This window comes from Aspergillus nidulans, chromosome VII (genome assembly GCF_000011425.1).
Source record: "Aspergillus nidulans FGSC A4 chromosome VII".
Lineage (NCBI taxonomy): Eukaryota > Fungi > Ascomycota > Eurotiomycetes > Eurotiales > Aspergillaceae > Aspergillus > Aspergillus nidulans.
This window is the reverse complement of record NC_066263.1, coordinates 3635172-3661446: the sequence shown is the minus strand read 5'-3', so window position 1 is coordinate 3661446 and position 26275 is coordinate 3635172. Positions and strand designations below refer to the sequence as shown.

General features: G+C 50.9%; 10 protein-coding genes across 10 annotated transcripts, besides 3 other annotated features; 7 read left to right on the top strand and 3 right to left on the bottom strand.

Moving 5' to 3' along the window:
* Positions 1–26275: part of a sequence feature (contig 1.39 809..240080(1)) that runs on past both edges of the window.
* Positions 6–2296, bottom strand: ANIA_02372 (uncharacterized protein; the record flags this gene model as incomplete). Its single annotated transcript, XM_654884.1, has 8 exons — positions 6–172; positions 240–506; positions 565–643; positions 700–1114; positions 1180–1362; positions 1719–1841; positions 1896–2189; positions 2253–2296. The coding sequence occupies 8 exons, from the start codon at positions 2294–2296 to the stop codon at positions 6–8; spliced, it is 1572 nt and encodes a 523-aa protein (XP_659976.1).
* ANIA_11335 (uncharacterized protein) lies at positions 2831–3162 on the top strand (the record flags this gene model as incomplete). Its single annotated transcript, XM_050613031.1, has 2 exons — positions 2831–2950; positions 3136–3162. The coding sequence occupies 2 exons, from the start codon at positions 2831–2833 to the stop codon at positions 3160–3162; spliced, it is 147 nt and encodes a 48-aa protein (XP_050468873.1).
* ANIA_02371 (uncharacterized protein) lies at positions 3508–4676 on the top strand (the record flags this gene model as incomplete). The annotated part of the gene is made up of 5 exons (XM_654883.1): positions 3508–3649; positions 3712–3808; positions 3880–4081; positions 4158–4421; positions 4668–4676. The coding sequence occupies 5 exons, from the start codon at positions 3508–3510 to the stop codon at positions 4674–4676; spliced, it is 714 nt and encodes a 237-aa protein (XP_659975.1).
* Positions 6709–7617, top strand: ANIA_02370 (TMEM53 family protein; the record flags this gene model as incomplete). The annotated part of the gene is made up of 1 exon (XM_654882.1): positions 6709–7617. One exon carries the CDS (start codon positions 6709–6711, stop codon positions 7615–7617), a length of 909 nt encoding a protein of 302 aa, XP_659974.1.
* On the top strand, positions 9403–10439 carry ANIA_02369 (uncharacterized protein; the record flags this gene model as incomplete). The annotated part of the gene is made up of 2 exons (XM_654881.1): positions 9403–9530; positions 9638–10439. 2 exons carry the CDS (start codon positions 9403–9405, stop codon positions 10437–10439), a joined length of 930 nt encoding a protein of 309 aa, XP_659973.1.
* Positions 11180–12941, bottom strand: ANIA_02368 (uncharacterized protein; the record flags this gene model as incomplete). Its single annotated transcript, XM_654880.1, has 5 exons — positions 11180–11777; positions 11823–12117; positions 12158–12195; positions 12240–12640; positions 12711–12941. 5 exons carry the CDS (start codon positions 12939–12941, stop codon positions 11180–11182), a joined length of 1563 nt encoding a protein of 520 aa, XP_659972.1.
* On the top strand, positions 13504–15321 carry ANIA_02367 (Zn(II)2Cys6 transcription factor; the record flags this gene model as incomplete). The annotated part of the gene is made up of 3 exons (XM_654879.2): positions 13504–13882; positions 14032–14497; positions 14580–15321. 3 exons carry the CDS (start codon positions 13504–13506, stop codon positions 15319–15321), a joined length of 1587 nt encoding a protein of 528 aa, XP_659971.2.
* ANIA_02366 (protein Q5BAR4) lies at positions 15483–16278 on the bottom strand (the record flags this gene model as incomplete). Its single annotated transcript, XM_654878.2, has 1 exon — positions 15483–16278. The coding sequence occupies exon 1, from the start codon at positions 16230–16232 to the stop codon at positions 15483–15485; it is 750 nt and encodes a 249-aa protein (XP_659970.1). The 5' UTR covers positions 16233–16278.
* Positions 18486–18509: a sequence feature (Short protein (ANIA_11334, CBF86698.1) was converted to a misc_feature.).
* Positions 18580–18621: a sequence feature (Short protein (ANIA_11334, CBF86698.1) was converted to a misc_feature.).
* ANIA_02365 (uncharacterized protein) lies at positions 20812–22072 on the top strand (the record flags this gene model as incomplete). The annotated part of the gene is made up of 3 exons (XM_654877.1): positions 20812–21123; positions 21414–21546; positions 21900–22072. 3 exons carry the CDS (start codon positions 20812–20814, stop codon positions 22070–22072), a joined length of 618 nt encoding a protein of 205 aa, XP_659969.1.
* ANIA_02364 (ankyrin repeat domain-containing protein) lies at positions 22989–25287 on the top strand (the record flags this gene model as incomplete). The annotated part of the gene is made up of 2 exons (XM_654876.2): positions 22989–23130; positions 23179–25287. The coding sequence occupies 2 exons, from the start codon at positions 22989–22991 to the stop codon at positions 25185–25187; spliced, it is 2151 nt and encodes a 716-aa protein (XP_659968.1). The 3' UTR covers positions 25188–25287.

Here is a 26275-nt window from a genome sequence, read left to right as displayed (position 1 = left end):
GTCCCCTATTCAGTGGTAGGAGGGCCAACATACGTAAATAGAAGCAGGACATTACGCTGACCGACTCGCTCGTTTTCGGTAGGCGACCAACTGCGGGTGATGCGGGGGACGAACAGGACAAGCAAACCAAGGCCGAGGAAGTTCACCATGACACTGAAACTCATCCCGACCTCTGATACAGTGGCGATGGCATTATCAGTTGCCGTAGTGGGAAGACAAGAGGGTCAGATGTATCTCACCTCGGAATGCTAGAGGGAAGATTTCCGCGCTTAACGTGAATGGAACAGGGCCGGCGCCGATCGAGTATGATGCCGTATATAGGAGAATGAAGGTAACCACGACCGCTGCGACACGGCTTCCTTCAGGTTCAATGTTGAAGCAGAAGCTTGCTCCAAGCAGGGTGAATGTCATAAAGAAGAAGGATGTCAAAAGGGTAAATCTGCGCCCCTTTGAATCAATGAGAACGAATGCCAACAGGGTGAAGACAAAATTCGATGCTCCAAAACCTAGCAAGAAGTGGTGGTCAGACATCAACCAGCTTGTGAAGGGGAAGAGGTGACGAACCGAAACTGAGTAGGTCTATCTTGTTCGTGGATGCTGCATTCCCAAAAACAATAGACGAATAGTACGCGAGAACATTGATCTAACAGTGGGTTAACCAGAGCTGCAGTGCAGTATTTCGCCGCCTCGTCTACTTACACCGCATAGCTGCTGGGAAGTCATGACGAGAAAGGCAACGAGACATGCCCTTCTGTTCCGGGGTATAGTGAAAAGGTACAGCATGCGCTTGAAACTGTCTATTTTTTCCACGTAGTCCTGGTACGGGAAGGAGGAACTTCCGATCTCCTGCTCCAGATCGTACAGCCTGACCTCCTGTCGCAGCTGAAAGTGGATGAAATAGAGGTCGCGCGCGGCCTGAAGTTCCAGCCTGCGAAGTCGCCGCAGGCTTTTATACGCCTCTCCGTAGCGTTTGTTACGGATCAGGAGCCGGGGGGATTCAGGACATAGCAATACAACAAGAATCTGGGCTAATGATGGAATCAGGGCAAGTCCAAGCTGAACCTCCCAGCTCACAGGGGCTATCAACGCAACCACGAATCCGAGCATAATACCGCTGTCCTCATCTTAGCACGAGGTCAGACCCAGAGAGAGATGGAGAGAGAGAGAGAGAATACTTACAAGGCATCAAACATCTGCCATAGCATCAGGATCCGCCCACGGGACATTTCCATTGCAGCCTCTGCGGCGAAGATGGGAGCAACCGAGGCTTTGGTTCCAAACTGTTCAGGACGATCGTCAGTATTGGCGGCACAAAGAAAAGTAAAAAATAAAGCAGGCCATACGGCGATACCGAGAATCACCCTACAAACAAGCAGTTCTTGCCAGCTTTTGCAGCGAGCGGACCCTTTCATAGGTGTAATTAGCCTTGTCGCCCTTTTAACCTAGGGCCTCACCCTAGCAGGAGGATGTCCTCGTACAGATACAGCACGCTACCGAGACCACCCCACTAAGCATGAGTGCAAACCGTCTTCCTAGATGAAACCTCGACTGCCTAACCCCGTGTGTATCAAGGCCATTGGCTTCGCAGCGTGCGTTGTCAGGGGTTGAGTGGTCCCGCTGCAGGCTAAAGCCCTGTAGCGGATCGCTAACCCACGTTCCACTGAGCATTGTTAAGAACTCTGTGCTGGCCCAAATAGAGGATTGCAAAGCAAACGTACATAAAACTTCCGGACAGCGATGGGATCGCATTGATTGTTGCAACTTTCCAGCTATCGCCAGCCAGCCCGAACTGGGCTGGCCAAGTCCGTGTTGAAGTATTGATAGCCGACTGCTGCCAGCCCCTGAATAGCGATGCGTCAGTATAATTGTAGAATACGGTAGCCTGCAAGACTTACAAGGCTGCTGCTGCGCATGCCGTTGCCATGATCGTGACGCGCATACCTTCCCCAAACTGTTGGATCACCTCCCTTAGCCCGCGCCAGTTAGATTTTTCCTCTTCTTCTAGCAACCGTCTTTCTACCTCGGATATGGAGATGTCATTTCTGAAATTGGAGTCTTTGGCAAGCTTCGCTCCTTTGATTAGCACCTCGACGTCAAGTAGTGATTTGAGCCCGGGGGCTTCGCCGTGAAATCTCCTCGCGTCGCTCTCAATCTCTCGCAGGGATATCCCAACGAAAGGATCGTCAATACTGTGACTGTTTCTCAGAATTTGCTGGATAATTTCTTTCTGTAGATCTTAGGGGACTACTAACACGCCAATTTGAGGCGTCCCATCGGGACGTTGCTTCCACTTCATTTCGAGTTCCAGGTTCAAGCAGCGCCTGCGGATAGGAATATACACAACACCGCAAGGAGGACGGTGTCAGACAAGATCAAACATGTAAATTTGGAAGTCCAATAAACATCAGCAACTTAAGAAGGTGTCTCTCCTACCCCGCATAAGCTAATTTGTCCAAAACCAGACGGGACGCACCGGAACAGCAGCAAACGAACAATGGTCGATGAAGGGAGACATGGACTAGGCAATATACGAGAAAAGCAAGCATTAGCAGAACCACTGTATTACAAGGTAGGGTAAATACTGCCTCGCAAGTGGCTTCGAGGCAAATCCCATGACCTCTGAATTACGACTAGTTTCAGCTCCTCAGCCTTTCGGTCTGCTCGACGCAGCAAACAAACAGGGATATTTCCACGTCAGGCTGGGACTGAGGCTCAAGCCCAGTATGCCATTTCTTTAGCCTTGCTCGCCGCGAGTTCTTGCCCTTCATTGCCACATTTTCCTGCTCCACTACCTACCATCTTCGGGCGAAGTGTGCCAGAGATACTAACTATGAGTGACAAGTGCAACTACGTGCAGAACATCGTGCCCGCTGATCTTACAGCATACATCTACAAATCAAGGCTCGAGCAGCTGCTCCGGGCAATGTTCGGTGAGAATATCGAGGTTACTGTGAGTAAAGCTCCAATCAAGAAGCCTTAGGAGTCAATTATTCATACAATAATAAGCATAAGGCTGATCGGTTCGAGTTCTTTGCGCCTCGCAAGGTGAAAGATGTGGGATTCTAACTCATCACTGTTGTTTTCCTCACTGACGCAGGCACAGGATGACCTGATGTATGGATAACACTCTTCAAGGCATTGGCCAAAGCAACAGTCGGCTGATAGGCGTGCAGACAGATTGTTGAGATCAATCGGGTTAATTAAGGAGCTAGAGAGCCAGTGCTGCTGAGCACCATGTAGGGTTACATAGTGCGTGCTCAGCTGGAGGCGACAGTTGCAGTCCTTGGTGCCCTGCGCAGCCTGCAGCGTCTACAGCCTGTCTAGCTTGGTACACAGCCCAGGCTGTAATTTACTGAATTGAAAATCTTTTCAGCATAGGCTGGTGTAAGGCTTACTCACAGCTGTACCGCCACTTCTTTATGTACTTTAAAACCCCCGGCACGGGCTAGTCGTGCCCACAGACTAGGCCAACACATACACGCACACCTTCAATTACTGCCGCTGATCATGGCAGAGAATCGCGACGAGACAAATCTGGCTCGACAACTCACTAACCTTGTGTCCTTGAAGGTACCCACTTCAAATGGAGGACGCTCTATCTTCTCTAAGGGGCCGGAAAATTTTCAAGTTTCTCTAATTGATTTAGACAGTGAGTCTTTCGTGTCCTATATAAGAAAACTAGAACAAGAAATCTCATCAACCGCTTTTCAGCATATACAAAGGGCCCTGCGGAGCCGTACATAATCAGGAATGAGGAGCAGCTCAGGGAGTATATCAAATCAAGGCCTGAACATCAGGCGCGGATCATGTATGACTCGCTTAGGACCGTGCTGGATATTTTTCTGACCACGCTGACATGCTAATCGCCTGAAATTACAGCTCGATATGTTGCAAAAATTCAATCACGCCTCTTCTCATCACTCAGTCAGCTATGCAGATCCTTCTGGACCGATACGACATTGGCTTCGAATTCATGGACTTGGTTCAGTCTTTTGGGAGAAAACCCCAGGTTTCAGACGCAGGACACGGGAGGATGACTATACATAGACGTCGCAACGGTGCATACGGTGCGGTCTTCAAGGTACATGAAGCGATAGGACATTTTGGCTGACAAAGTTCCCGTCACAGATATCCAATACCTTCTCCCCTATGTCGAGAGCTATGAAGTCATTGAGACGAATTACACCGATCGATGGGTGGGTGTCTTCAATAGATTCTCCCCTGAGAGGCCTGGCCAGAACTTATGGATTATCCTTCATCCAAAGCAAAACAGTGAGGCACAACAGCGGATTGAGTCAGCAACAAAACATGCTTTGGATTTCTGCAATAATCCATCTCTTTTGCATCTGGTCATTCTGTCGACATATATGGGGAACTGGCGGCTTTGTATACAGAGTATTGGAGAAAAGATTGAAGAGATGGTGTGTCTCCTTGGCTCTCCCTTTATTTCTTTTCTTTCTTTTTCTCTTTTATCTTTTTGTGCACCGCCTGCGTCCATCCGTGTTGCTAATGAGGATTGGTACCCGATCAGACGGACGTTGTGATGGTGGCGAGGTTCACGGATGAGAAGAACCATACAGCGCTCGATTGGCTTGTCAGACTATCACGTCAGCGAGAGAAATTGCTACCTCTGAAGCCGAAACTGAAAGTGGTACACCAAATTCTAGCCAGGCTAAAGGAAATAAACTCCTTTGTCAACGCACAGCGCCGTCCCAACCATGATCGAGAGCAAACGGACGATTTGCTGGAATCCTATCTGCAAGGTGTGGAAGGACACTTGCAGAGCGTCGAGGCGCTGGAACATAAGCTTCAAGGGACATTAAATCTTGTAATACTCTCACCACCCGTCGAGGCTTCTGATTTCACCATCGACTGACCAAGTCGACCCTTCTAGCTTGAGGTGGCGGTCGATCTAGGAAACCGAAATTCGACTGGAAAGATTGACAAACGAATGCTCCAGCTGGCAAGTGACAGCGCCGACGACAGTGCTGCAATGAGAGTTATCACATTCCTCACAATGCTCTATTTGCCGCCGAGCTTCGTCAGTGTACGTCTGAAACATCCCTCACTACCGCAATTGACTCTTGTCTAACAAAATCGCGCATTCAGACGTTTTTAGGAATGGACTTGTTCAAGTTTGATAACGAAAACGCGCCATCCGGGGTACGAATATCCAAAGGTTTCTGGTTATTCTGTATTTTATGCATACCGTTAAGTGCTGGGACATTCCTGTCATGGAAAATATTCTGGAACAGACAAAGACGGAAGAGACGACAGTCGGATCTTCATCAGAGCAATGACATTGAGTTAGGCGTGATGTGATAAGGCAGGGCGTTATTTCTTTGCATTGTTTAGAATAGACTGTTTCTTTGCTAGACCTTTGACTGAAGTCAACATGCCGGTACTCTTTACGACTGTACCCAAAGCATATTTAGGCCCAGCGAACCATGGCCAAGCGAACAGACCACCCTTCAGTGCATATCCATACCCCCCTACCGACGCCGCTCGACTGCATGCCTTTCGCAAGAGAATGCAGAAAGTACCGGCCTCATCACACGGCGATCGAATGAAATCCGCAAAAGTGCCAACAGGCTCGGTGCCGCATTCTGTAGGTTCACAGAGCTATTGATCAGCTGGCTGTCAGCCGGGCGAATAGAGAAGATATACATACGAGGAATTCTAAATTGATGATAGGTTGGTACATTACTAGAAAGGTACGCCCTAGTCACTACCTCGGGGATAATGCAAGCATTTAGGACCGAAGTTCGAGAGCACAAGGCCTCATCCACGCCGGCCAATAACCTACCATATCTGGATCATTCTCTCTCTCTACCGATTGTATAAAGAGCAATGAGGCCTGCCCGAAATCACTGGACCGCGAACGAAAGCCATTCTCTGCTGCTGAGACTTGGCATATCAAGAATATTCCTCTGTTCTCACGGTGGATGGGACCTTAATGCGACATTTAGAAAGACCTTAGCCGTCAGGAGCGGCAAAATTTAGCCTGAATGCCTGCTTCGAGCACGATATTCACAGGCATTATCTCTTTCTAGAGGTGACTTCAAGCTTGGAGCCGCGCAGGACATCCTTCAGGCAGCCGCACACTTGATGTGAGCTCATCTTGGCCCATACCCTCGCCATCTGCATTTGACTCGGACCCGAGCCGTCGATAGAGAACAATCAAAATGGAGTCATAGTCAAGACCATGAACACTGTCAGAAGCGAGTATTTCATCCCATGTTTAGTCTCTAGGAGGTGCACAGGATCTTCAAAACGACGTACGTAATGACGCACCGGTCCTCCATGGTTTGGACAATAAACTGGAGCCACAAAATAGAGGTGCCTGTCGAAGCTTCAGGAAATCCACCTTGCCCTGAGGATTCATGTCAGATCTTTAACACCTCGGTGCAATTCAGGGAATCGCTGGATTTTTTCATGTGATTTACTCCACTGCCCCTGGACCTTGACACTGAACACCAATCACAGCAGTTGATTGTAGACGGAATCGATATCAGCATCTTAGAGTGGATCCATTCCAAACATCAACGGGCCGCTTACCTCTCTGTAAGCATTCGGGAGAAGGATTCAGAACTGTTGAACAGTCAAAAGAAATTTGTTGGGCTCGCCATGGCCCGTTATATCTTTAAGTGGCATCTTGCCTCTCAATACCATCCATCCCCACCGGCCAACTAGCATTTCACATTCACCATGATCGCCAGCCAAGCAGGTGCAACGATCCGTTTCCCAGGCTTCACATCTCGCACTGATCAGATCTTCGTGCGCGACGGGATCCCAGAATCTTCAGAGTCAACCTCGGTCTCAAATGGTAGTCCCGTCAAGACCCTCATAATCTTCGCCTGGGGCGACGCGCAGCCCAAGAACATCACAAAATACGCCGACGGCTTCCGCACCCTCCACCCGTCCGCCAAACAGATCGTTGTGCTGTCTCCAATCTACAAGGCGTTATGGCGCTCGATGGCGCAGCGCGTGGAGGCCATGAGCCCGATTGTAGACGAGGTCTTCCCGCCAACTGGCAAGAGCGAAGCCGAGCAGGATCATGACGGCTCCGGCGTCCTGATCCAGGTCATGTCCAACACGGGCGGAATCGCTTACGCTGCAGCCCTTCACGCGTACCGAAATCGATACGGCCGCCCATTCCCACATAGGCTCGTTGTCCTTGATTCCACGCCCGGAAGCACAGATCTCACCTTCGCCAATATGCGCAGGTTCGCGCTGGCCATGGCGCTGGGCACGGCCAAATTCTTTCCCTGGCCGTTTTGCGTCACAAGAGGTCTCTGGGCAGTCTTTCTCTACGTGCTCAACCTCATCGAGAAGATTCTGGGACGGACAAGCGCCGGTGCAGAGAGTGTGAAGGTAGTTGGAAACCCGGAGCTGGCGAGTTTGGAGACCAAACGGCTCTACCTTTATGGGAAGGAGGACCAGATCATTCTGTGGAGTGATATTGAGGCCCACATTGCCGAGTCCCGGCGAAAGGGGTGGGAGGTACAATATAGGGTGTTTGAGGGCAGCGGGCATGTTGAGCATATGAGGAAGCATCCGGTTGCTTATTGGAAGGCGATCAAGGAGGCGTGGGAGGATGCCACCGGCACTGCGTAGAGCATTTGAGGCATGGCCGAAGTTAAATAGAACTTGTTTTTAGAAACTGCAATCATAGATACCTAGCGTTTCCCTCTCCAAGTCTGCTCCGAGTTTGGGCTGAAGCGCTGGAAGCAAACTGTTGTTGGGTTCTGCTGCAGGGAGCAGAAGCCGATTGGCTCCAATTCTTCGGCCCAAGAACCTGTACAAGGATTATAAAATCCATCCGGCTCATCACGATGCCGATGAAGCCTTCGGCGGGTTTTGACGAGGACGTAGAATGCGCTGAAGACGACCCTGGATACTACGTCGTTGTTGAGCCAAGGCGCTGCGCTCGTGCTTTCCTCGTCTCAAGAAAGTATGAGGAGATGGAATCAGAAAGAAGCGAAACTTACATTACTGACCTTATCCTTAGCAATGCTTCGCTCATACTATCCTCAACAGCGGTCAGCAAGCATCATGCGCAACCCTTTCTCCCTACGCACAATAATAGCGTATAAAGACTCAATGTCACTCCATTATTGCATTCCTTGATCGAGTCCTTGTGTCAAATGGACCTTGACATAATGTGCAGTGAAATGCTTTGTGTGTTGCTAGTGAGCTCAGTTACTTGCTCGGGCCATTGATTTCTTGGACATTCGCGCAGTTGCTCATGAGCACAGATCAGACCCTGGGTAGAAGGAAGTTTGTACTATAATCGAGCTTGTTGCTGATGAAGGTCCATTTGGTAGACCTGTTCAAACTAAAGTCTAATCAAACCATATCGTACTGTCCCCAATTTTGGTGACCATCGCTACACGATATGGTATACCACTTTTACTGAATTCAAGCTGTTTGACGTAGAAAGAACACCAGCTCACTACTTGGACAACGAGGCATATTTCCTGTCTGCAGAAGCAGGCGCCCATCGTACTGTTAACCTTAGTCGGTTTGGATGCTGTTTGTAGTTTTGAAGTGGCATACAATATGTAATATTTCAACTATGCAATAGCAGGAAAATATAGTCACTTTAGTCCGATAGGGCTTGGTTTTTCGGCCTTTCATACCCTTCACGGCATGACTCAATCTTCATATATTACCAGTTCTCCTCACTTTATCTCTCAGGGTTGAGGTATCTTCTTGCACGGTTGCTCTGAACTATGGGTGCTTGAAGGCTCAACTCTGCCCAATATGTTCTAGCGTGGCAGCACATCTCCCGACAAGGCAACTGTGTCTGGGCATACAAAGCCAGTATTGACATTTGGTCTATAACGGCAATCTGTGCCTGGATGGTCAGCTGCTCCGTGCCTTCAAAAAACGCATCACAATCCAGGCCTAATCCCATAGAACCCGCAAACAACATCAAAATTGGTCACCAACCGGGGTATATCCACATCTTGAGACCATAAACCTCACGTTACGTACAGGACGTATATTCGAAACGAACAAATCATTTCTGAACCCGCAAAAGAGACGTTGCCGACTCTGGGATGCACGAAAATCTGTGTTGAATGAGAAGTACGCCATACCCAACCACTTCTTCTACTTTTGCTTCTCGCTAAGAAGTAGCACCGAAGCGTCGACTTTACTCTGTTGCATCACTGACCAGAGTATATACTGTGAAGCGGACTTGCTTATAGTGCGCGAAACGGTCCTTTGAGCCCTAAAGTGTGGGTCTTGATAAGCTTTTCATAAGCTCAGCATTTAAGCTCAAGGTTTAAAGCAAGGGCACCCATGCATGGTTTCGTCAGAAATAAGGGAGCTATTATACTACACCTGCATAATTAGCCCTGACTTGTGTTCAAGAGCTATGGTCTATGACTGGCTATGTGGGGACCGGCCCTGAAGGTCTTTACGCTTCCTGGAGAAGCCAATTTCGGCAAAACGGATTTTTATACAGTTATGGAGCCGATCCATTCATGGGGCCCTACCAGAAGCATTATGGTCTCGGACTGGTTAGCACAGCAGTGAAGCGGCCCATCTAGTTATGACCTGGATTTGCCTTTTTGCCATCAGTCATCCGGGCTTATTTTCTTTACCGTTACCATGCTTACATCTGTAGTTTGTCAGGTCCCCAGCCCCAGCTTTCCACTGGCGTTCCGCGGCTCACTTCATATAGCCACTATCTGCACCTCCCCAGTCCTTTCGTTCTCATCACCGGCGCAAACCAGGGCATTGGGCAAGCCACTGCCAAGAATCTTGCATCACAGTACAACTACCACGTTCTAATCGGCTGTCGCAGAATCGAAGCTGGCGAGAAAGTCGCCTCTGAGTTGCGTGCCGCCGGCCACAAAGCTACCTCTCTCCAGCTCGACCTCGACTCCGAAGAGTCTATCAAAGCCGCCGTCGATATCATCGAGAAAGACTATGGGTACCTGGATATCCTGATGAACAATGCCGCTGTCCTGCTGGATCATGACAACACCCTCTCGCCCTGGGCGCTATACAGCAGGACATTCACGCCGAATGTCATCGGCACTGCAACATTGACACACTTGCTGCTGCCCTTGATTCGGAAGGCAAAGGCAACGCCGCCAACGATCATTTTCGTGTCCAGCGGGATGGGAAGTCTCACATATGGATTCGACAAGAGCGTCCCATTTCATCAAGCGGATAACCGCGCGTACAACTCGAGCAAAGCAGCGGTCAATTTGCTCGTTGCAAACTACAAGCGCATTCTCGAACCTAAGGGGGGTAAGGTTAATGCGGTTTCTCCAGGGCTTGTGGCCACGAATATGACGGCGCATATGAATGCGCGGGCGACTGCCGAGGTTGGTGCTGCAAGTATCGTGCAATTGTCTGCTGCTGGGAAGGATGGGGAGTCTGGGACATTTACGAATAGGGACGGTGTTGTGCTGTGGTGATGGCAGCGTGCTGATTGAGGTATTACGGTGGGAAATTTCTTGCACTTGGACTGGATAGAAAGAACGTTAGGTTAGGAGCTTTGGAAAACTGTACATAAAGGAATATAGTAGACTCAGGCAGGAGCAATATACAAAAGTGCACAACAAGGCAGTCTTTGCAGCAGCTGGGGAAGCAGGGCTAGGTTAGTGGCCTCGGCAGCGCCGGGGTACCAGGGAGCACCATCGTTGTGCCCTGGCTAGGGGTAGGGAGCGAGGCAGGCATCCTACTACAATGAAGAGTTGATTCATGGAAATCTTGAGGCTTGTTCTAGGCTAAATATGATGTGATATTGAAGAACGTGACCTCATTAATGGCCAACAGTATGGCTGGTTGCTGTTCGCTGCTCGCCAGTTCATGGACTCTAGTAGCAGAAGATGTGTATACGTGGGTAGTCAGGAGACTGGGTCATGCAGTGTGACCAGACTGGACGCACGCGCAACTAGATGCGAGGCAGTGGGACATTGAGAGAAGGATAACACCTACTGTGACGACTTCTGACCCTGCCTGCCCTACAGCACACGTCCGTCGAATCCCAGGCGGGATACTAGGGCGTTCAGCGGGCTGTGGGTTAACCATGATGTTAGATAAGTGCACTCTGGCAGCCGGTTCGGTGAATTTATCTCCCTCCAATTCTCATACCACAACCAAGTGCGCATAGGAGCCCCGAGGAGTGTTCAGTTCGTGAAGGCAGATGAACAGTTCAGCTCGAATGCCCGGCCGCAGCCAACTGCTCCGGCGTAACATCCCCCACAGCCAACGACGCGGCCAGCTGGATCCTCTCCTCAACAGTTAGGTCACTCTGCGCCTTTCCGACGCGAATGAACACCAGCAGCAAAATCGCAACGCCCGAGCAAGCGACTCCAAACCAAAACGCAGCTTTGTAGCTCCCAGCAGCTCCTAAATCCTTCGTCTCCGCGACGACCAGATCCGCCAAGCCGAGGAAGAAGCTGATCCCGGCGAATACGATCGTGTTGATTATGGCGCCCGCTACGCCCTGCCGGTTTTGAGGCAAGTTGGTTGTAATGAAGATGTTCGAGACACTGTACCCGATATCCACGCCAACTGTTGCGGCCACCATGGCCGGGAACACGTATGCCCAGTAGTTGGGATTGTCTGGAATGATGGCAAACAGCAGCATTGAAACGAGGTAGCCGGCGCCGGAGATCAGGAGAAGAAGTTTTCCGGGCAGATGGTGCAGGGTGAAACCGCCAACCGTGGCGAGGATTACGCCCCCGGCGGCCATGGGGGCGAACCAGGCGGCGGAAATCAAAGAGTTATGGCCAAGGATGTCTTGGATGCTGGCCCTATTAGCTGCCATCGCGGAGCGATCAGGATTGACTTACTAGAAACTGGCGTAGAACAGGTAGATCCCGAATACACCGTACGAGAATGACAGCGCAACGAAGAGCGGGCTCATCGACTTGACCTTGAAGACATCAAAAGGGAGCAGCGGCTCGGACGCAACCCAGCCCTCGATGTAAAATGCTGCGGCAAGTAGCGCTATTCCGAGGAGAAACGTCACGAGAACGTACGGGGTCCTCCAACCATCCGGTGCATGCGATCCATCGGTAACCGCGAAGACGAGCAGGATCAGCCCGGGCACGATGGTGCAGCACCCCCACCAATCCATCTTGAGGTCTGATGTATGCCGCGGTAGCCGAATAAGCGGCATACTTACCAGGGAGACGACCAGGACGACGACCACTATCAGACAGCCTATATAAAAGTACCATTTCCAGCTCAGATAATGGCCCGCCAACCCGCTGACGCAGATCCCCCCATAGAATCCTACGGGCGAAAACGCCCCGTAGAGGCTGAACACCAGGTTCTTGCGCGGGCCGGGTCGGTAGATGCTTCCTATCAACATGATACCAGCCGGCAAGAATGCAGCCGGACCCAGTCCTTGCAGTGCACGGCACACGACGAGCATCTTATAATTAACGCTCCAACCCGCGATGAACGACCAGACGATGTACCAGATGAGGCCGGCGTTGAAGACAAGACGCGGGCCGTAAATATCTGCCAGCCGGGCGATCGGGAGCAGGCACGCGCCCGTCACGAGGGAGAAGACGCTTGCTGGCCATGTCTGCGAGCCGGGGGGAATGTCCAGCGCCGCTGTGATATGCGGGAGCAGGTTATTGAACCCGCTGACGAAGTATTCCTATGGGGGTTTAGCATGCGCGATACCGTCTCTTGTGGGCAGAAGACCACTATGTCTCAACCAGACTTACAGCAAGAAGTTCCGACGAGAGCAAGCAGAAGCAGAACCCCAGCTCGATCCAGCGGTTGGGGAAGACATCTGGTCGTTCGCGGCCGAGCCGGTCTAGGCTTTCTTTGTCAAGGAGGAAGGGAGGTGGTGACTCGGTACCAACGGCACTGGCATTCGGGTCAGGTTTCTCATTCTGGACTCCAGCTTCTAGGCTGGTCTCGCGCCTCTTGTTGACGTCAAACTGTATGGCCATGGCTGCATATGCATATCTTCTTCGCGGTGCGTATGCGGGCCTGGAGCAATAAGAAGGGATATGTGGACTTGCGAACCGCGCTCCTTATGCAATACCTCTGGGCTCCAAATGCCGCATTCTCGTCGAATTTTCAGGTATAAGAGAGAGCGTGCGTAGACGATGATGTGCTATGTATATATACCAAAAAATGGGTGACTGCCCCACTGGCATACTATGAGCAAGTCCATTTGAGCGAGCCACTAAGCGTAGCCCTAAACCAAACTCAGCAGCCAAGACACATCAGCTGCTGACAAAGCGTTCTGGGCATGATTTCATCATGGGAATCATCAATGCTTTTTTTATTCCCTTTTCATCCGCACGTGCATCTTTGTTCCAGGGCCAGCCAGACTAGAAGCCGGGCTGGCGTCGGTTGATCGACCTCCTTGCCTATCACGGGCCGGAAGCCGTCCGTTGTCCGCAGGTAACCTAGCTGGAACGCCCACTCACTGCGGCCCTGCTTAGGGTCCAGCCTGTTTGCGGCGTCCATCTTGCTCAACCTTCTTGGCTTGATCTTCCCCCGCCGATGGGGACCCCCGCCTCTAAGGCTTGTCATAACTGTCGGCGACGGCGGTTGAAATGCGATCGGGCTGTCCCGTCGTGCGCGAAATGCTTCCACACCGGGCAGGAATGTCTGGGATATGGCAAGCTCTTCCTCTGGAATCAAGGCGTGGCTAGTCGGGGGAAGATGATGGGGAAGACGTTTCCAGTGCCGGGTTCAGAGTCAGTGTCTGGGTCAGGGTCAAAGTCATTGCCAGAGCCATACGATCAGAAGAAAGAAGCGACAACTGTGCCTTCTCAGGACGCATTGGTCTATACTGGCCCTGGCTTCTTTCTTTCAGGTCCTCTGCTGGACCCTCTATATCAGAGTCTGGACGAGTCCTCGAGACGGTACCTGTCTCACTGTAGGTTGCCCTTGGACGCCCATGTTACCGGGCATGAGTTAAAGGATAAAAAAGAAAAGAAAAGAAAAGAGAAGAGAAGAGAAGGAAGAAAGGTCATCCTTAGCTAACTGGCTCAGTTGCAACAAGCGTTTGCAGCGATCTGGCTATAGCTGATGCCACCAACGCGAACCCCTTCCGCCGTCTTGTGCCGCTCTGTCGGGACTATCCCATCCTACGACATGCCATCAACGCAGCGGGCGCGCTGCATATCTCATGTCTCCATCGCCGGACCGGAGACCCATGCGATGCAGACCGATCAGTCCAGCGCCGGCATACCTTCGCCTTAGATCCCACCGACCCGTCGTCCCGCGCATTGATCGACGCGCTGTCAGCAAAGCAACGAGCCCTTGCTCTCCTTCGACAAGCCCTCGAAGACGTTTCCACTATCGACGTCGATCTCTCTATCGCGGTCGTGCACCTCTTCATCATCTTCGAACTCCTGAGTCCCGGTGGCGATGAGTGGCGCGCCCATGTCCAGGGGGCACTGCGACTCATCAGCTACCTCCAGACCCTGACGCCCCGTCGCGCCTCGCCAGCAGCCCTGATACGTGACACCGTCACCTCGGACTGTTTAACGTAAGTCTCGGCCGCCCCAGCTCGAGCTCGGCGGTAACCCATCATCTGCGTCTGCCGTGAACTGACAGTCCTCTGTATGTAGATGGTACATCCTCGGCTCGACCCTCACGAAGACCACGACACTTTCCGACCCTTTTTTGCTTTCAGGCGACATTTTCGCATCCCTTACGCGAGCTGAAACAACCAGCTATATCTCCCTTCCGACTACACTGTTGCACATTCTCTTCAGAGCCTGCGAGCTATCAAACCTCGTCTCAGTGAGCACGATGCTCAACGACCCAAACATAGACTATAGCGGCATCCTCTCGCAGGCGCACACTCTTCTCCAGATGACCAAGTCCTTTGACGCGCACGCCTGGGCCTTCTCACTCGAACGGTCCTTCGACTCTTCGCGGACGCTGAGCCGGATCCATACGGCTCTGGCTCACCAGAACGCTCTGTCAACGTATATCTGCCGCAGCGTTGACGTGATCGCTTCGCCGGTCGCGCTCGGTGAGAACACCGAAACGCTCGTGACGAATATCATTACCCATCTGAGCTTTGTAGGTAGCACGGATCCGATCTTTGTGGCGACGACATGGCCGACGTTCATTGCGGGCGCGGAAACAGATAACCCAATCTATCGGCGATGGGCCGTCGATCGTTTATCGGAGTTTTGGAGCCTCATGCCGTGGGGGTACGTGCGCACTGCGATTGAGGTAATGGAGACAACCTGGAGGCTGAGGGACGAAGCTGGGGCGAGGGGTAGGGCTGGCGGGGTGCTGAAGAGGGAAAGCTGGCTCCAGCAGCTGAAGGAGCTGGAGAAGTATTGGCTGATTGCCTGAAACTGGGCAGTAGGATCATTAGACTCATTTGCATTTGCTTGCATATATTGGAACTGGTATATACATAGCCCTTTCCGTTATAGATATCTTCATGGGTTCCTTATATAATCAACTATATACATCGCTCCCCCTCCCCGAGAGCTAGATCTCAACGAAACCGCTTACAGACCAGTAACCTGCTGGATGAAGTCCCTGAAGTAAGCCGGGCTCGAGTAAACACCGGGGTATCCGGCACGCGCACACCCATTGCCCCATGAGGTGATACCGATCAGGACACCGTCCGCAGCGAAAGGACCGCCGGAATCGCCCTGGCAGCCATCCTTGCCGCCCTCCTCCTCGCCGGCGCAGAACATCGACGCGGTGATCTCGTTGAAGCCGGAGTAGTCACTCGAGCACTGGCTCTTGCTGACAACGGGAACCTCCACATACTGCAAGTTAGGGCTGACGTTGCCGCCCTCGGTCAGCGCACCCCAGCCCGTCGCGGTTCCGATGGTGCCCTCAGAAGGAAGCGAAGAAGAGGAAGGCAGATCGATCGCCTTGATGCCGTCGCCGAACTGGAGCTCTTCTGCCAGCTCGAGGATGGAGATGTCGTTGTCGACGGTGTTGGCGTTGTATTCAGGGTGGACGGTGATCGCCTCCACGTCGACGACGGTGCCGCCCTTATCATGGTAGGTGGAGCCCGCGCGGATGGAGAGCGAGCTAGCGGACGCGCCGTCAGTGCAGTGGCCGGCCGTCACGACGTACTTGGAAGAGATGATAGAGCCGCCGCAGATGAGGGAGCCGCCAGAGAGGAGCGCAATCTGGTAAGGGTATTCGGTGATCTCGGCGTCGTCGCCGCCAACGATGGCCTTGTCGGCCATCGCGGTCGAGAGAAGGGAGAGAAGGGCGGTGGTTTTGACGGCGGTCTTCATTTTGACGGCGCGAGTCGGCTCTGCGGTCGAGTTTAGAAGGGGATTTGAGGTGAGAGTGAGTGCGAATGTGCTGGATAGGGAACTGCAGAGCAGAATTGACTCCTTATATAGCTTTTTTTACAAGGCTAGGTCGGTGCGCGTGTTCAATCCACCTGCCCGCCGGGTCCCGGTGGGTTACATCGGAGCGGGCGAGTGACAAGGCGTCACTCGGCTCTTCGTGAGGATTGAATGAAGATCATACAACACTGCTGGGGCTGTGAATCCAGTGATAGGGCGCAGCGATAAGGGTCAGGGGCAGCGCAAGCGCTAAGGATATCGCCATTGCAGATCGCGGGCCACATGCCCAATCAAGCAGGGATCTCTGACGGTCCAGGGGATTGTTTCAAAAAACAGGTATGATTGGGCCGTAGAATCGGTACCCCAGATCATGATCCTTGGGACTCGGATAGCGAATTATCCATGTCCATAGGCTGCTCGGCGTTCCCCGGTTGACCCTGATATTTACCCACTGGTACGGCCGGCCGGCCAGCCGGCCACTCTGGGTGGCCTATCGAGTAGGTAGAGACAGGCCTGCCTTTGAGCAGTCGTCTAGGCCTTGCTTATCATCTGCCATTGGCAGAGATGCAGATTACGTGTTTGTACAACTCACGCCACGCGAAGCTTAGACTCTTAGGGATAGGTAGAGGAGGCGCCACCCGGCCAGGATGTGAAATGGCCGTAAGCACTAGCCCCTATGCAGCTGCTGCGGTTATTCAATCTGCAACAACTCCTTGTTGTGCGTATACGCATGCGCTCAATTCACAAAGAATAAATGAATGGTAGCGGCAGTACCCGGTATGAGACCTTTCTGGCTGCTGGCTCTCGCGCATCAACGTTACATCCAAGCCCAATCTATATGATAAGAAACGCCTCTCCACGTCGGCCCTGTTCCTGAAGGGTGATCGTGAACGTCGATCAATCTCGCCAAGCTTCCTTAGTCCATTTTGCACCATTTCCGATGTTGCATCTAGCCCCCAATCCCTCCACCAGGGCACCTTTTCCGCTTCCCCCAAGACACCGAAGGACTCTAACGGGTGATGCCAAGCCCGCCAGCCTTGTCTCTCCTCGTCTCCAAGGTCGCTGATAGAGGCCCGACCGATGTCATAGGCTCCGTGCAGCAGATTGCTGAGTTGCATGCATGGTCTTAACAGTGGAGTTGACTGTCTGATTCGACGTGTTTCGCGGGGTGTAATGCAGTGTAACGGCGGCCAGTGCTCTCTTTGCCGAAGGATGAAAGGCAGAGTGATCGACCAGCAGATGGGATAGGGCATGAACAAAGAACAGGATTACTGTCAACAAGACTCTCTCTCACATTCTCGGACTTCACCGATCACCGCCTGGAGGTATCGCTTCCTGCCGATAGAAGACCTGGAGAAATTGACCGCGATCACGTTCAGTCGAGCTCGAATCGTCCAGGACTTCCAGCTCGCTCTCACCTTTGTTTTGTCTTACTTTACGACAGCCAGAGACGCTATGGCTTGAGACAGCCAAAGACTCCATAAAGTTTCATCCGTATATCGCACGGATGTTTCGGGTCTCATCTGCGACTTGCTCTAAAGTCAGAGCGGCGAAACAGCCTCGAGCTATCTATATGAAACAAATCTCTCCTCACCTCAGACACCCAGCCACGGCACAGCCAGCTCATTAAACGCGCATTTACCTGTCTCTCTATTCAAACGAAAGCCAGGAACCCGACAAGACAGTGATGTATATATAGTCGTGCACCTGCTAACTCATATTTTACTGTATCTCCCGAAGCGACACTGCATCTGCATTATCTTGCATAATGATCCGAGATAAAATCTAGAGAGCTTAGCAGTCTCACAACATAAAATCTGCCGTTCTCTGTGCTTGCTTCCCTTGTGCATACAGCACTGTATGACGCAGATATCCTGTTTCTCTACACCCACGGATGTCTGCATGGCCCGTACTACAACAAGGCGCCACCCGATCTCTATTTAATATAGCTTGGGTGAGACATTGATATCTGGTGCCAGTGGGGTACATCACTCGCCTGAAGCAGCCATACGCCCCTGCATCACTTGCGACATCCGGAGTCAGCATTCGTGAGTGTGGCTAAACAGTCCCGGCAAGGGAATCTTGTCCTCCTTTGTGCGTACATGTGGACAATGGACGGAGAATAATGGATTGTCTGTCGTGCCTACCACTTGGCCCACATCGTTGAATGATTTGCGCCTCTTATGAGATTCAGCTTCACGTTGCTCTAGCTCTCAGTGTCTAGAGGTAGTTTGAAGCGGCCGTTTCCGAGTAAAGACGAGCAGCCGAAGCAAGGCTACTCGCTACGTACCTTCAGGCTGCTGACCTTTGCGTCTCTTTCTTTCTTACCCATGTTGCGGCCTTTGGAACACGGGCTGCCACAAAGTGTCTCGTCGTTTCTGACTGGGCCGGTCTTCATGAAGATCGAACAGGTAACGCAGCCTCGACCGTGCAAGAAATCCCGCAATGGATAGTCTATTTGGGGGGAGGCCATGGAACGCACTGCCCTGTCCAGACTATATACCTTTCTAAACAAGCGAAAAGAAATAAACTGATGAGTACACCCTGTTTTGCCCTGGCCGACAGCTGCATTTTTTGTATTGCCTCCATGTTGTCCCAGCAAAGGTGCGAAGGTTTACGAATGAGAACCGGAGGGCTGGAAACCGATGGCGAACGATTGATGCCTGTAGGCCCTTCGCTGATCAAAAACGCCATTTATAGACCGCGGCGAAGTGTTTTCTGCTCTCTGTGGTTAATTATAATGCATATGCATTTTATCGCATTCATTTTGTGTGGATCATAAGTTAGAAAATGGTCTTAATTGCGTATGATGGCCTTCAAAGTGAACAACGTCAGAGAATTAGTCCTCATCTATTATAAAGGAATAATGAAACGCCTTCTAGATATCTGAATGGCCTCCACTATACCTGGTATGGACAAGACTTGCCATTCACACATTATTTTTGTGCTGGGATATAGTAGACCTAGTAGGTGCGCGAAACCAACTGTATGATGATCCCAGAGACTTCCGCGAAAGACGCATAGTGAAACCGTTAAAGACATATATCCATACTCTTGTCGCAGTTTCTTATTCCAGGCTAATCCAGATGAATATACCATTTTTGTAAACGAAGAGACAAGATAATGCATTACACAACCTGCCCAGCCTACGAAAGAGACTGCAAAATACCTAATACGTGTGGCCTCTTTCATCCTGCGCTCTGACGTTACTCTTTACTATATTTCAGTCTGTACTATCCACAGATCAGCCATGAACGAAGGCGGAAGACGTTGCTTTGGTTCTACCAACGCAAGACACAGGAATAGTCCAGTGCTAATTCGTATATCTTCAGATAAATAGCCTACACAGGCTACTTTTACCACAAGGATGTTCAAGTCCCCCTTTTCTAATGAATACTTGATTATAAGAGCCATTAGTTTCATAATTTTGATATATACTTTGGGTGAGAAATCTGAGAGCACTGGTAAACGGGGCCGATGTCCACAGTGAGGTTTGGTGGAGATCTGTGACCTGCTATAGTGTCAGTCGCTTCATCCTTACTGATCTATTCACGCGGTACCCCTGGGTTTGTAGCTGACGTAGCCTGGTGTTGCAAACTGTCTATGAACTTTCATGGACTGTATTGAACAAAACTGAGAGAGAAAGGTGAGCGCGCAAAGTAGATATTTACACCATATTCTTCTCCAGCGACTTACCAACAAGTCAGAGTAAAGAATAACATATTACAAACGGCAAGTAATGCTAAAAGAGAAATTATCCAGTATGCAAGCTAATGATATCTTTGACCACGGTATAGTTGCAGAGGTGCTGTTAGGGTAAATGTCGATCGATATGTCATACTTAGGAAGGTGGGACTGGGGAAATGGAGTCCTGCCTACTTTACGAGATGATTGACAATAGCCCTCATGGGGCCAACGATTCGCTCCCAAGCGTAATAGACCTCTCCTGAGCCTGAGACGCATCCTCGCATTGATGACATCTAGTCCTTCTCAGACTCTTCTAACGGTTGCCAAATGAGCAACAGCGAACCATCGGGTAACCAGAAAGCAGAGTAACCCTCAGGGAGCTAACTTCTGACAGCAACTCGTATATTAGTAAGGAGCGAGCCTAGGGCTGGGGATGGTACTTGCCATAACCAGCAGGCTTCTGTAGATTCTTGTCTGTAAGAAGGATAAGCGTAAACATGTATGCAGTAAACACTTGGTGCACAACGGCATAGAGCATGCTTCTAGAAGCTTTGCTTCATTCAGTATACTACCTTTGTTTGAACTAAACAAAATTGGCTGTACCCTTCACAGTACGTGGTTAGCTTAATGTTAGATTATTGCTAACCAAGCTACGCCCTCAAGCATTCACTTGATTTGGCTATATCGACACCCGTTTCTCACTCATGCTCATATGATCTTATGACAAAGACTCTCCTCGTTGGAATATAAATAGGTCAATCATCAGCATCTCACCCCTTCCTGCGGGTCTGTCCGACTATTGTCCAGCTGTTCAGAGCTCGCTACCCATCGCGTCATGGCTCTGACTTTATATAAACCATCCGTTCCCGCTGCTGTCGAGTCAGGCGAGATCCAGAGACATCAATGCTTTGTCGGCGAGATCCTTCAAATCGGACTGAGCGTCAACAGCACCAAGCTGGCAGTCAAGGACCAAGACGGCAACAACCTTCGCATCGGTTTCACCTTCACCCCTGACACTTACGATAAAGAATGTATCCCATTAGGCCTCCTGAAACGAGGCCTTACTATCCTGGTTCTGACCGCATCGATCGAGGACTTGCCTGGTGGCGGGAAGAGCATTAAGGTGCTCGACCCGCGGCTCGTCAAGGTAACTATATCTCCTCTTCAGCCCGCGTATAGAAGGATGACGTTGACGGCGACACTGTCTGGAATGCCGGCAGATCCTCCCCTTTCGCATGTCCTTTCTCCTTAACCTAGCAGATATATATTTCGAATTCGCTGCGCAGTACGGAAGCAAGAGGGTGTGCTGCTGTGGGGTGTGCAAATATGGATTACAGCGATGTCCACGCTGCCGAGCTTTCTTTTTTTGTGGCCGGGTATGATTGGGCTACTCAAATTTGCTCGCAATAGCTGTATCACTAATCCGATTCTATGTAGGGGTGCCAGGAAACTGCGGTTCATCATGAGGATCACAAAGTACATTGTGCGGTTCTGCGTGATCCAGATATGATTCCCTTCTTTAGCAAGCAGTGGAAGTGCTTGCAGGAGTTCCGTTGCGTGTCTTTGCAGAGTTAGTGGTGAGTAAACTGTGGGATAAGCTGCTATATCGGCTGGGCGTGGCGTTTATGGATAGGTTTGCGGATTGGACGATACTAGGACGCAACTCTCGGTCTGGATAATCCAAATACTAGTATAAACCTGTGCTTATCTACATGGAAGAGAGTATTAGTACCAACGCCTGGGAATCTCGCTTTTTTGAATCGCTTTCGCACCATCTCAGGCCATACTGAACTGCTGGCGTCTTCTCCCTTAGCAGACTTGTCTAATTAGCTAATCCTGCGCACGTACAAGACATTCTTTGCCTCCGAGAATAGAAAATACCATATAAAGAAAGCAGAGTTGAGTATCTGACACCCTCTCCAGGTCTGACGGCCTGCCAACCCACCAACATCTTCCAAGCCACTCAACATAGCCATCTAGCTGCCCCATTAGGCACCGTCCTGTACAATAGAAGCCAAATCCAAGCCCTTCCACTCAATGAGGCTCATAGCACCCCCTCAGGTCAAATCAAGTCCCTCCAGGACCTGTGCGATTAAACGCTTCCCCCATGAGTAGGCTCCCAGCAATCCTGGCAGTGAAAGACTCCTCGTCCCTCGCCAAAAGTAAAAACACCGTTGAGGTGGATTCAAACCGAATTGGAGACGAATGCACGATGATGCCTTCTGCGCAAGGCATATCAGCCCGCAATGCTGGTGCCGAGTGTATGCTAATAAACGTCCCAAAACAAAGACAGCGGTCGATAGAGAAGATAATTACTCTGCCGCAGGGAATTCCCAGCTTAGCAGAAGTACGAAGCACAACACAAACCCATTATGAGCCCACGGGCGGGCATGACAGGGCTGTGAGCTATCTGCTGCGTCTGGAGTAGACATCGACACTCTTGAGAAAACAGAAGTATTTGACAGATGCCACTACCTGTCCTCGCTTGCCTTTTGAGTATGTTAGGCCGACAAGATTATGGTGAAGAAGAGGGCTGTTCCGTAGTCGGCCAGATACAACCTTCTATCGGCAACCGACGGACAAGTGTGACGCGATTGAGCGAACAATCTTTATTAGCATAATCGAGCAAGATATATTGAAATGGCAAGAGTCGCTATAGCATCCTAGAGAGGGAATCGAAGTTGTCAAGTCCATCATGTCGAGATCTGATCCGGATGTCAACTATTAGAATCTATGGGAGCTAAACCCCGTAGCTGTTGTGGCAACTTCTGGCCGAGAAAATATACTGGGCTACTCTTGGTGATCAGGAGCCCAAGACATCCGCATTTGACAGGATAGAAGAGCAGATTGGCGTGGAGCGCGAGAGTCTGAGCTCTATACTGATGTAGGCGTGATGCTATGCAGAATTTATGCACTTTATGCACCTTGGCGGGACTCCGACGGTCGGCATCGTCAGGCTTTTCCCAACAAAACAACCATCTTCAGGGAGCCACCAGGATGTCGGCCATCAAGATGCCCATCTCAACATTTCCCGCAGAGCTCATATACCATATATTATCGCAAATATTTCCGCCAGAAGGGTGGGGCAAGTACTGGCCTCTGACGCGCTCTGTTCATGATGTCAAGCACTTCCTGAACCTGAGGCTTGTCTGCAGTACGTATGGGCGACCCACTAGAGAGGGCTAAACTGACGAGGCATTAGAGGAGTTTGACATGATTGTTCTCGATTACTTTTTGACAAAGGAGATTCTTGCAGAGGACTTTGACCAGGCATGTCTTCAGCGGCTGGACCCGCCAACGCCAGCGGCAATCCGGATGGGCCGTCGACTGCTAGCCCGGCAGATTGAGCGAGATAAGGCCCGGGACACTGGAAATCCACTTGTACGTGAGATCATCGCGGTTGTGGACGCTGCTGTCAGCCATCTACAAGACGGCCAACCGAGCCGAGACGACGTTGAGCAGCTGCGCGAGACGTATACGCAGGGCCTGGTGACTGCCGTTATTGGGTTCTCCGGGCTATCGAAAACGGTCTTGGAAGGTATGGTGAAGGGGACCAACACGCGGAGATCGCAAGCCGCTTTGCGACGCCCCGGCCAAAGATATCTCAACCTGGCGTTGACAACCGCCGCAACACTAGGTCGTATCGAGGACATGAAGTTACTCATGGAAAAAGGTGCAGATCCTCTGTTTGATGAACGGGGTGAATGGATTGGCACGCCGCTGTATGGAGCAGCAATTGGGGGCCATATAGACGCAATCAACCTCCTGGTCAATCAGGCAGGTGACGATCTGAATAGGGATAGCAGATATTCAGGGCACACGCCCCTGCACTATGCCGCACTGAATGGGCATGAGCAATTGGTGCAGTGGCTTTTAAAGCACAATGTCCAACCTGACGAGCGGAATTATTCTGACCAGACGCCACTATTCTGCGCGGCAAGTAGTGGCTACGCCGGGATTGTGAAGGAGCTGTTAGACTTCGATCGCGAGCAATCCGAGGAATTTATGGCGAAGCCACCGCAGACCGAAGGCGACATGGCGTATCACAATGGGTACGTCGACTGGATACGCACTAATATAGAGGGCATTAACTTGATTGACGTTGATGCGGAGGATTCTCGTGAAAGGACACCCTTGATCATGGCCGTGCAGAGGGGATATCTGAAGACTGTCGAAGAGCTCATGGAAAGGGAGGATCTGAACATAAACCGTCGCAATGCCGAAGAATATGATATGAGTCCTTTGGCGACTGCAGCCTCGAAAGGCTATGAAGAAATATTCCGCCTTATCCTTTCTCACCCCTCGGTTGAAAAGAGTACCAGAGATAGTAGTGGCCATGGGATTCTTAAGCACGCTGCCGCGGGCGGAAATATCAACATCGTGCGAGAAGTACTCAAATGGCCAAATGTAGATGTCAATTTGCGTGGCGCCGACGACTCTACCCCTCTCATGTGGGCTGCCTTGTATGGCCACGAGTCGATTGTTAGAATACTGATCGATGAAGGTGCGGCAGTGGATCTTTTCACGAGCCAGCTACACCTGCAATTGATGCGACTGCTAGGGTCCGATCCCACTGATGTGGCCCCCAGCATTGAGCTTCTGAATGCCATGACGGGAAGAACAGCGGTGCTGGTTGGCTCATCAGCGCTTGATGCCGCAGTACATGGTGGCCATGAGGGCACCGTAAAGGTGTTGATGGAACACCCTGATGTTCAACTTGACCAATATGACTTCGATGACCGGACTCCCTTTGCCAACGCCGCTCTCACGGGGCACGCCGGTGTCGTGAAGCTCCTCCTGGAGCGAGGTGGTGCGACCAATGAATGGTCACGAGATATTACCGGCTGCACGCCATTGATTCTTGCCGCTCGGGCAGGCAATGAGGATGTCATCAAAGTTCTGCTGGAGCATTCGGATGACCCTCTCAACTGCTCAGATCGCGAAGGCCATTCGGCGCTGGTGCATGCAGCAAAGGCAGGCCACAAAGGTGTGGTGGAGTTGCTGCTGAAACACCCGAAAATTGAGGTTGACTGGGCTCTTGCGGCGGCGGCGGGTGAGAATAATAAGGCGATTGTGCGCATGTTGCTGAATAGGAATGTGGTCAAGTCTAAGCGTGAAATACAGCGAGCTTTGCTGTTCACAGAAGAAGCCCGACTGGATGAAATGCATGCCTTTCTGGTTCCATACCTGGAGACAATGCCCGAAGAGTGAACAGAGAGTGATTGTTGGTAGGTTTGTTATCATTGCCAAACTCTCCATGGAGCTTATGAATGAACGACTTCTATAAATACAAAATCCATTCCAGCTATGCAAATATAAAGCGCACTAACCCATATCTTGAGTCAGGATCGCAGGGTGATAAGGGCGATTCAATGGACAGAAATCGTTACGAGAGCCAAATAAATATGGATGGAAAATAGACACAGGAAAAGAACAATTTAAGTCTGCAAAGGGGATGCTCGCCTGCGTTATGCACCAGCACAATGTGGAGTGTTAAGGTGAATGTGAAACGAGAGTCACGATTATATTGAGAAAACCCAATAGCCAATTATGAAGCTTTAGAGTTATTGAGAGTGAAAACTGTACGCCCTGTCTAGAGGCCTAGTTTTAACTCATAGCTCGTAATGTCCGTTTGGCAACCGTAGGAGTAAATCTGCCCATTTGGTTACCATTCAATACTGGTGATAAGCCTCATTGGTCAACTGAACGGCCCATGTCATAACAAGCAAAAGCCGAAATACATAAAAAAAAGCTCCCAATGAGGCATCGCAAGGCGTCATCAAGCTGCATTCCGGGCATGACATTAAATTGACGGGTGTAGCAAACGGGCATATTAAGTTAGGCATGTCCCGCCTGCTATGTTTGCATGATAGATATAAGCGACGCATCCGAAGGGTATAAGGATGCAAGGAATGATGCTGTCAATGTTTCCATGGCTATCCAAGCTAAATCACCACATGCGTCGAAACAGCATTCTGCAACAGGAATCGCATTGGCACTGCGAGGGGGAAGTGGTGCCAAAATAGATCCTGTTCAATCATGCAATATGTCAGCATTGAATGGATCCTGTGATTCGAGACTAATGCTCCACCGGTATTCGGTGCGTAAGAAGCCACACTGCGCTGTTTTCCTCATTCAACCAGATTAAACGGATGATCGGGGGTCCGTAGTCATTGACGGCGCCCCGGCACAGGCTAAATCTCTTGTGTAATAGTCCGGGTGTGGTGCAAGTGGCGATTAGTTCCAATCCAAAACCACGCATGGAAGCAATGAGACCCCCAAAAGAGGTATAAAGGCTC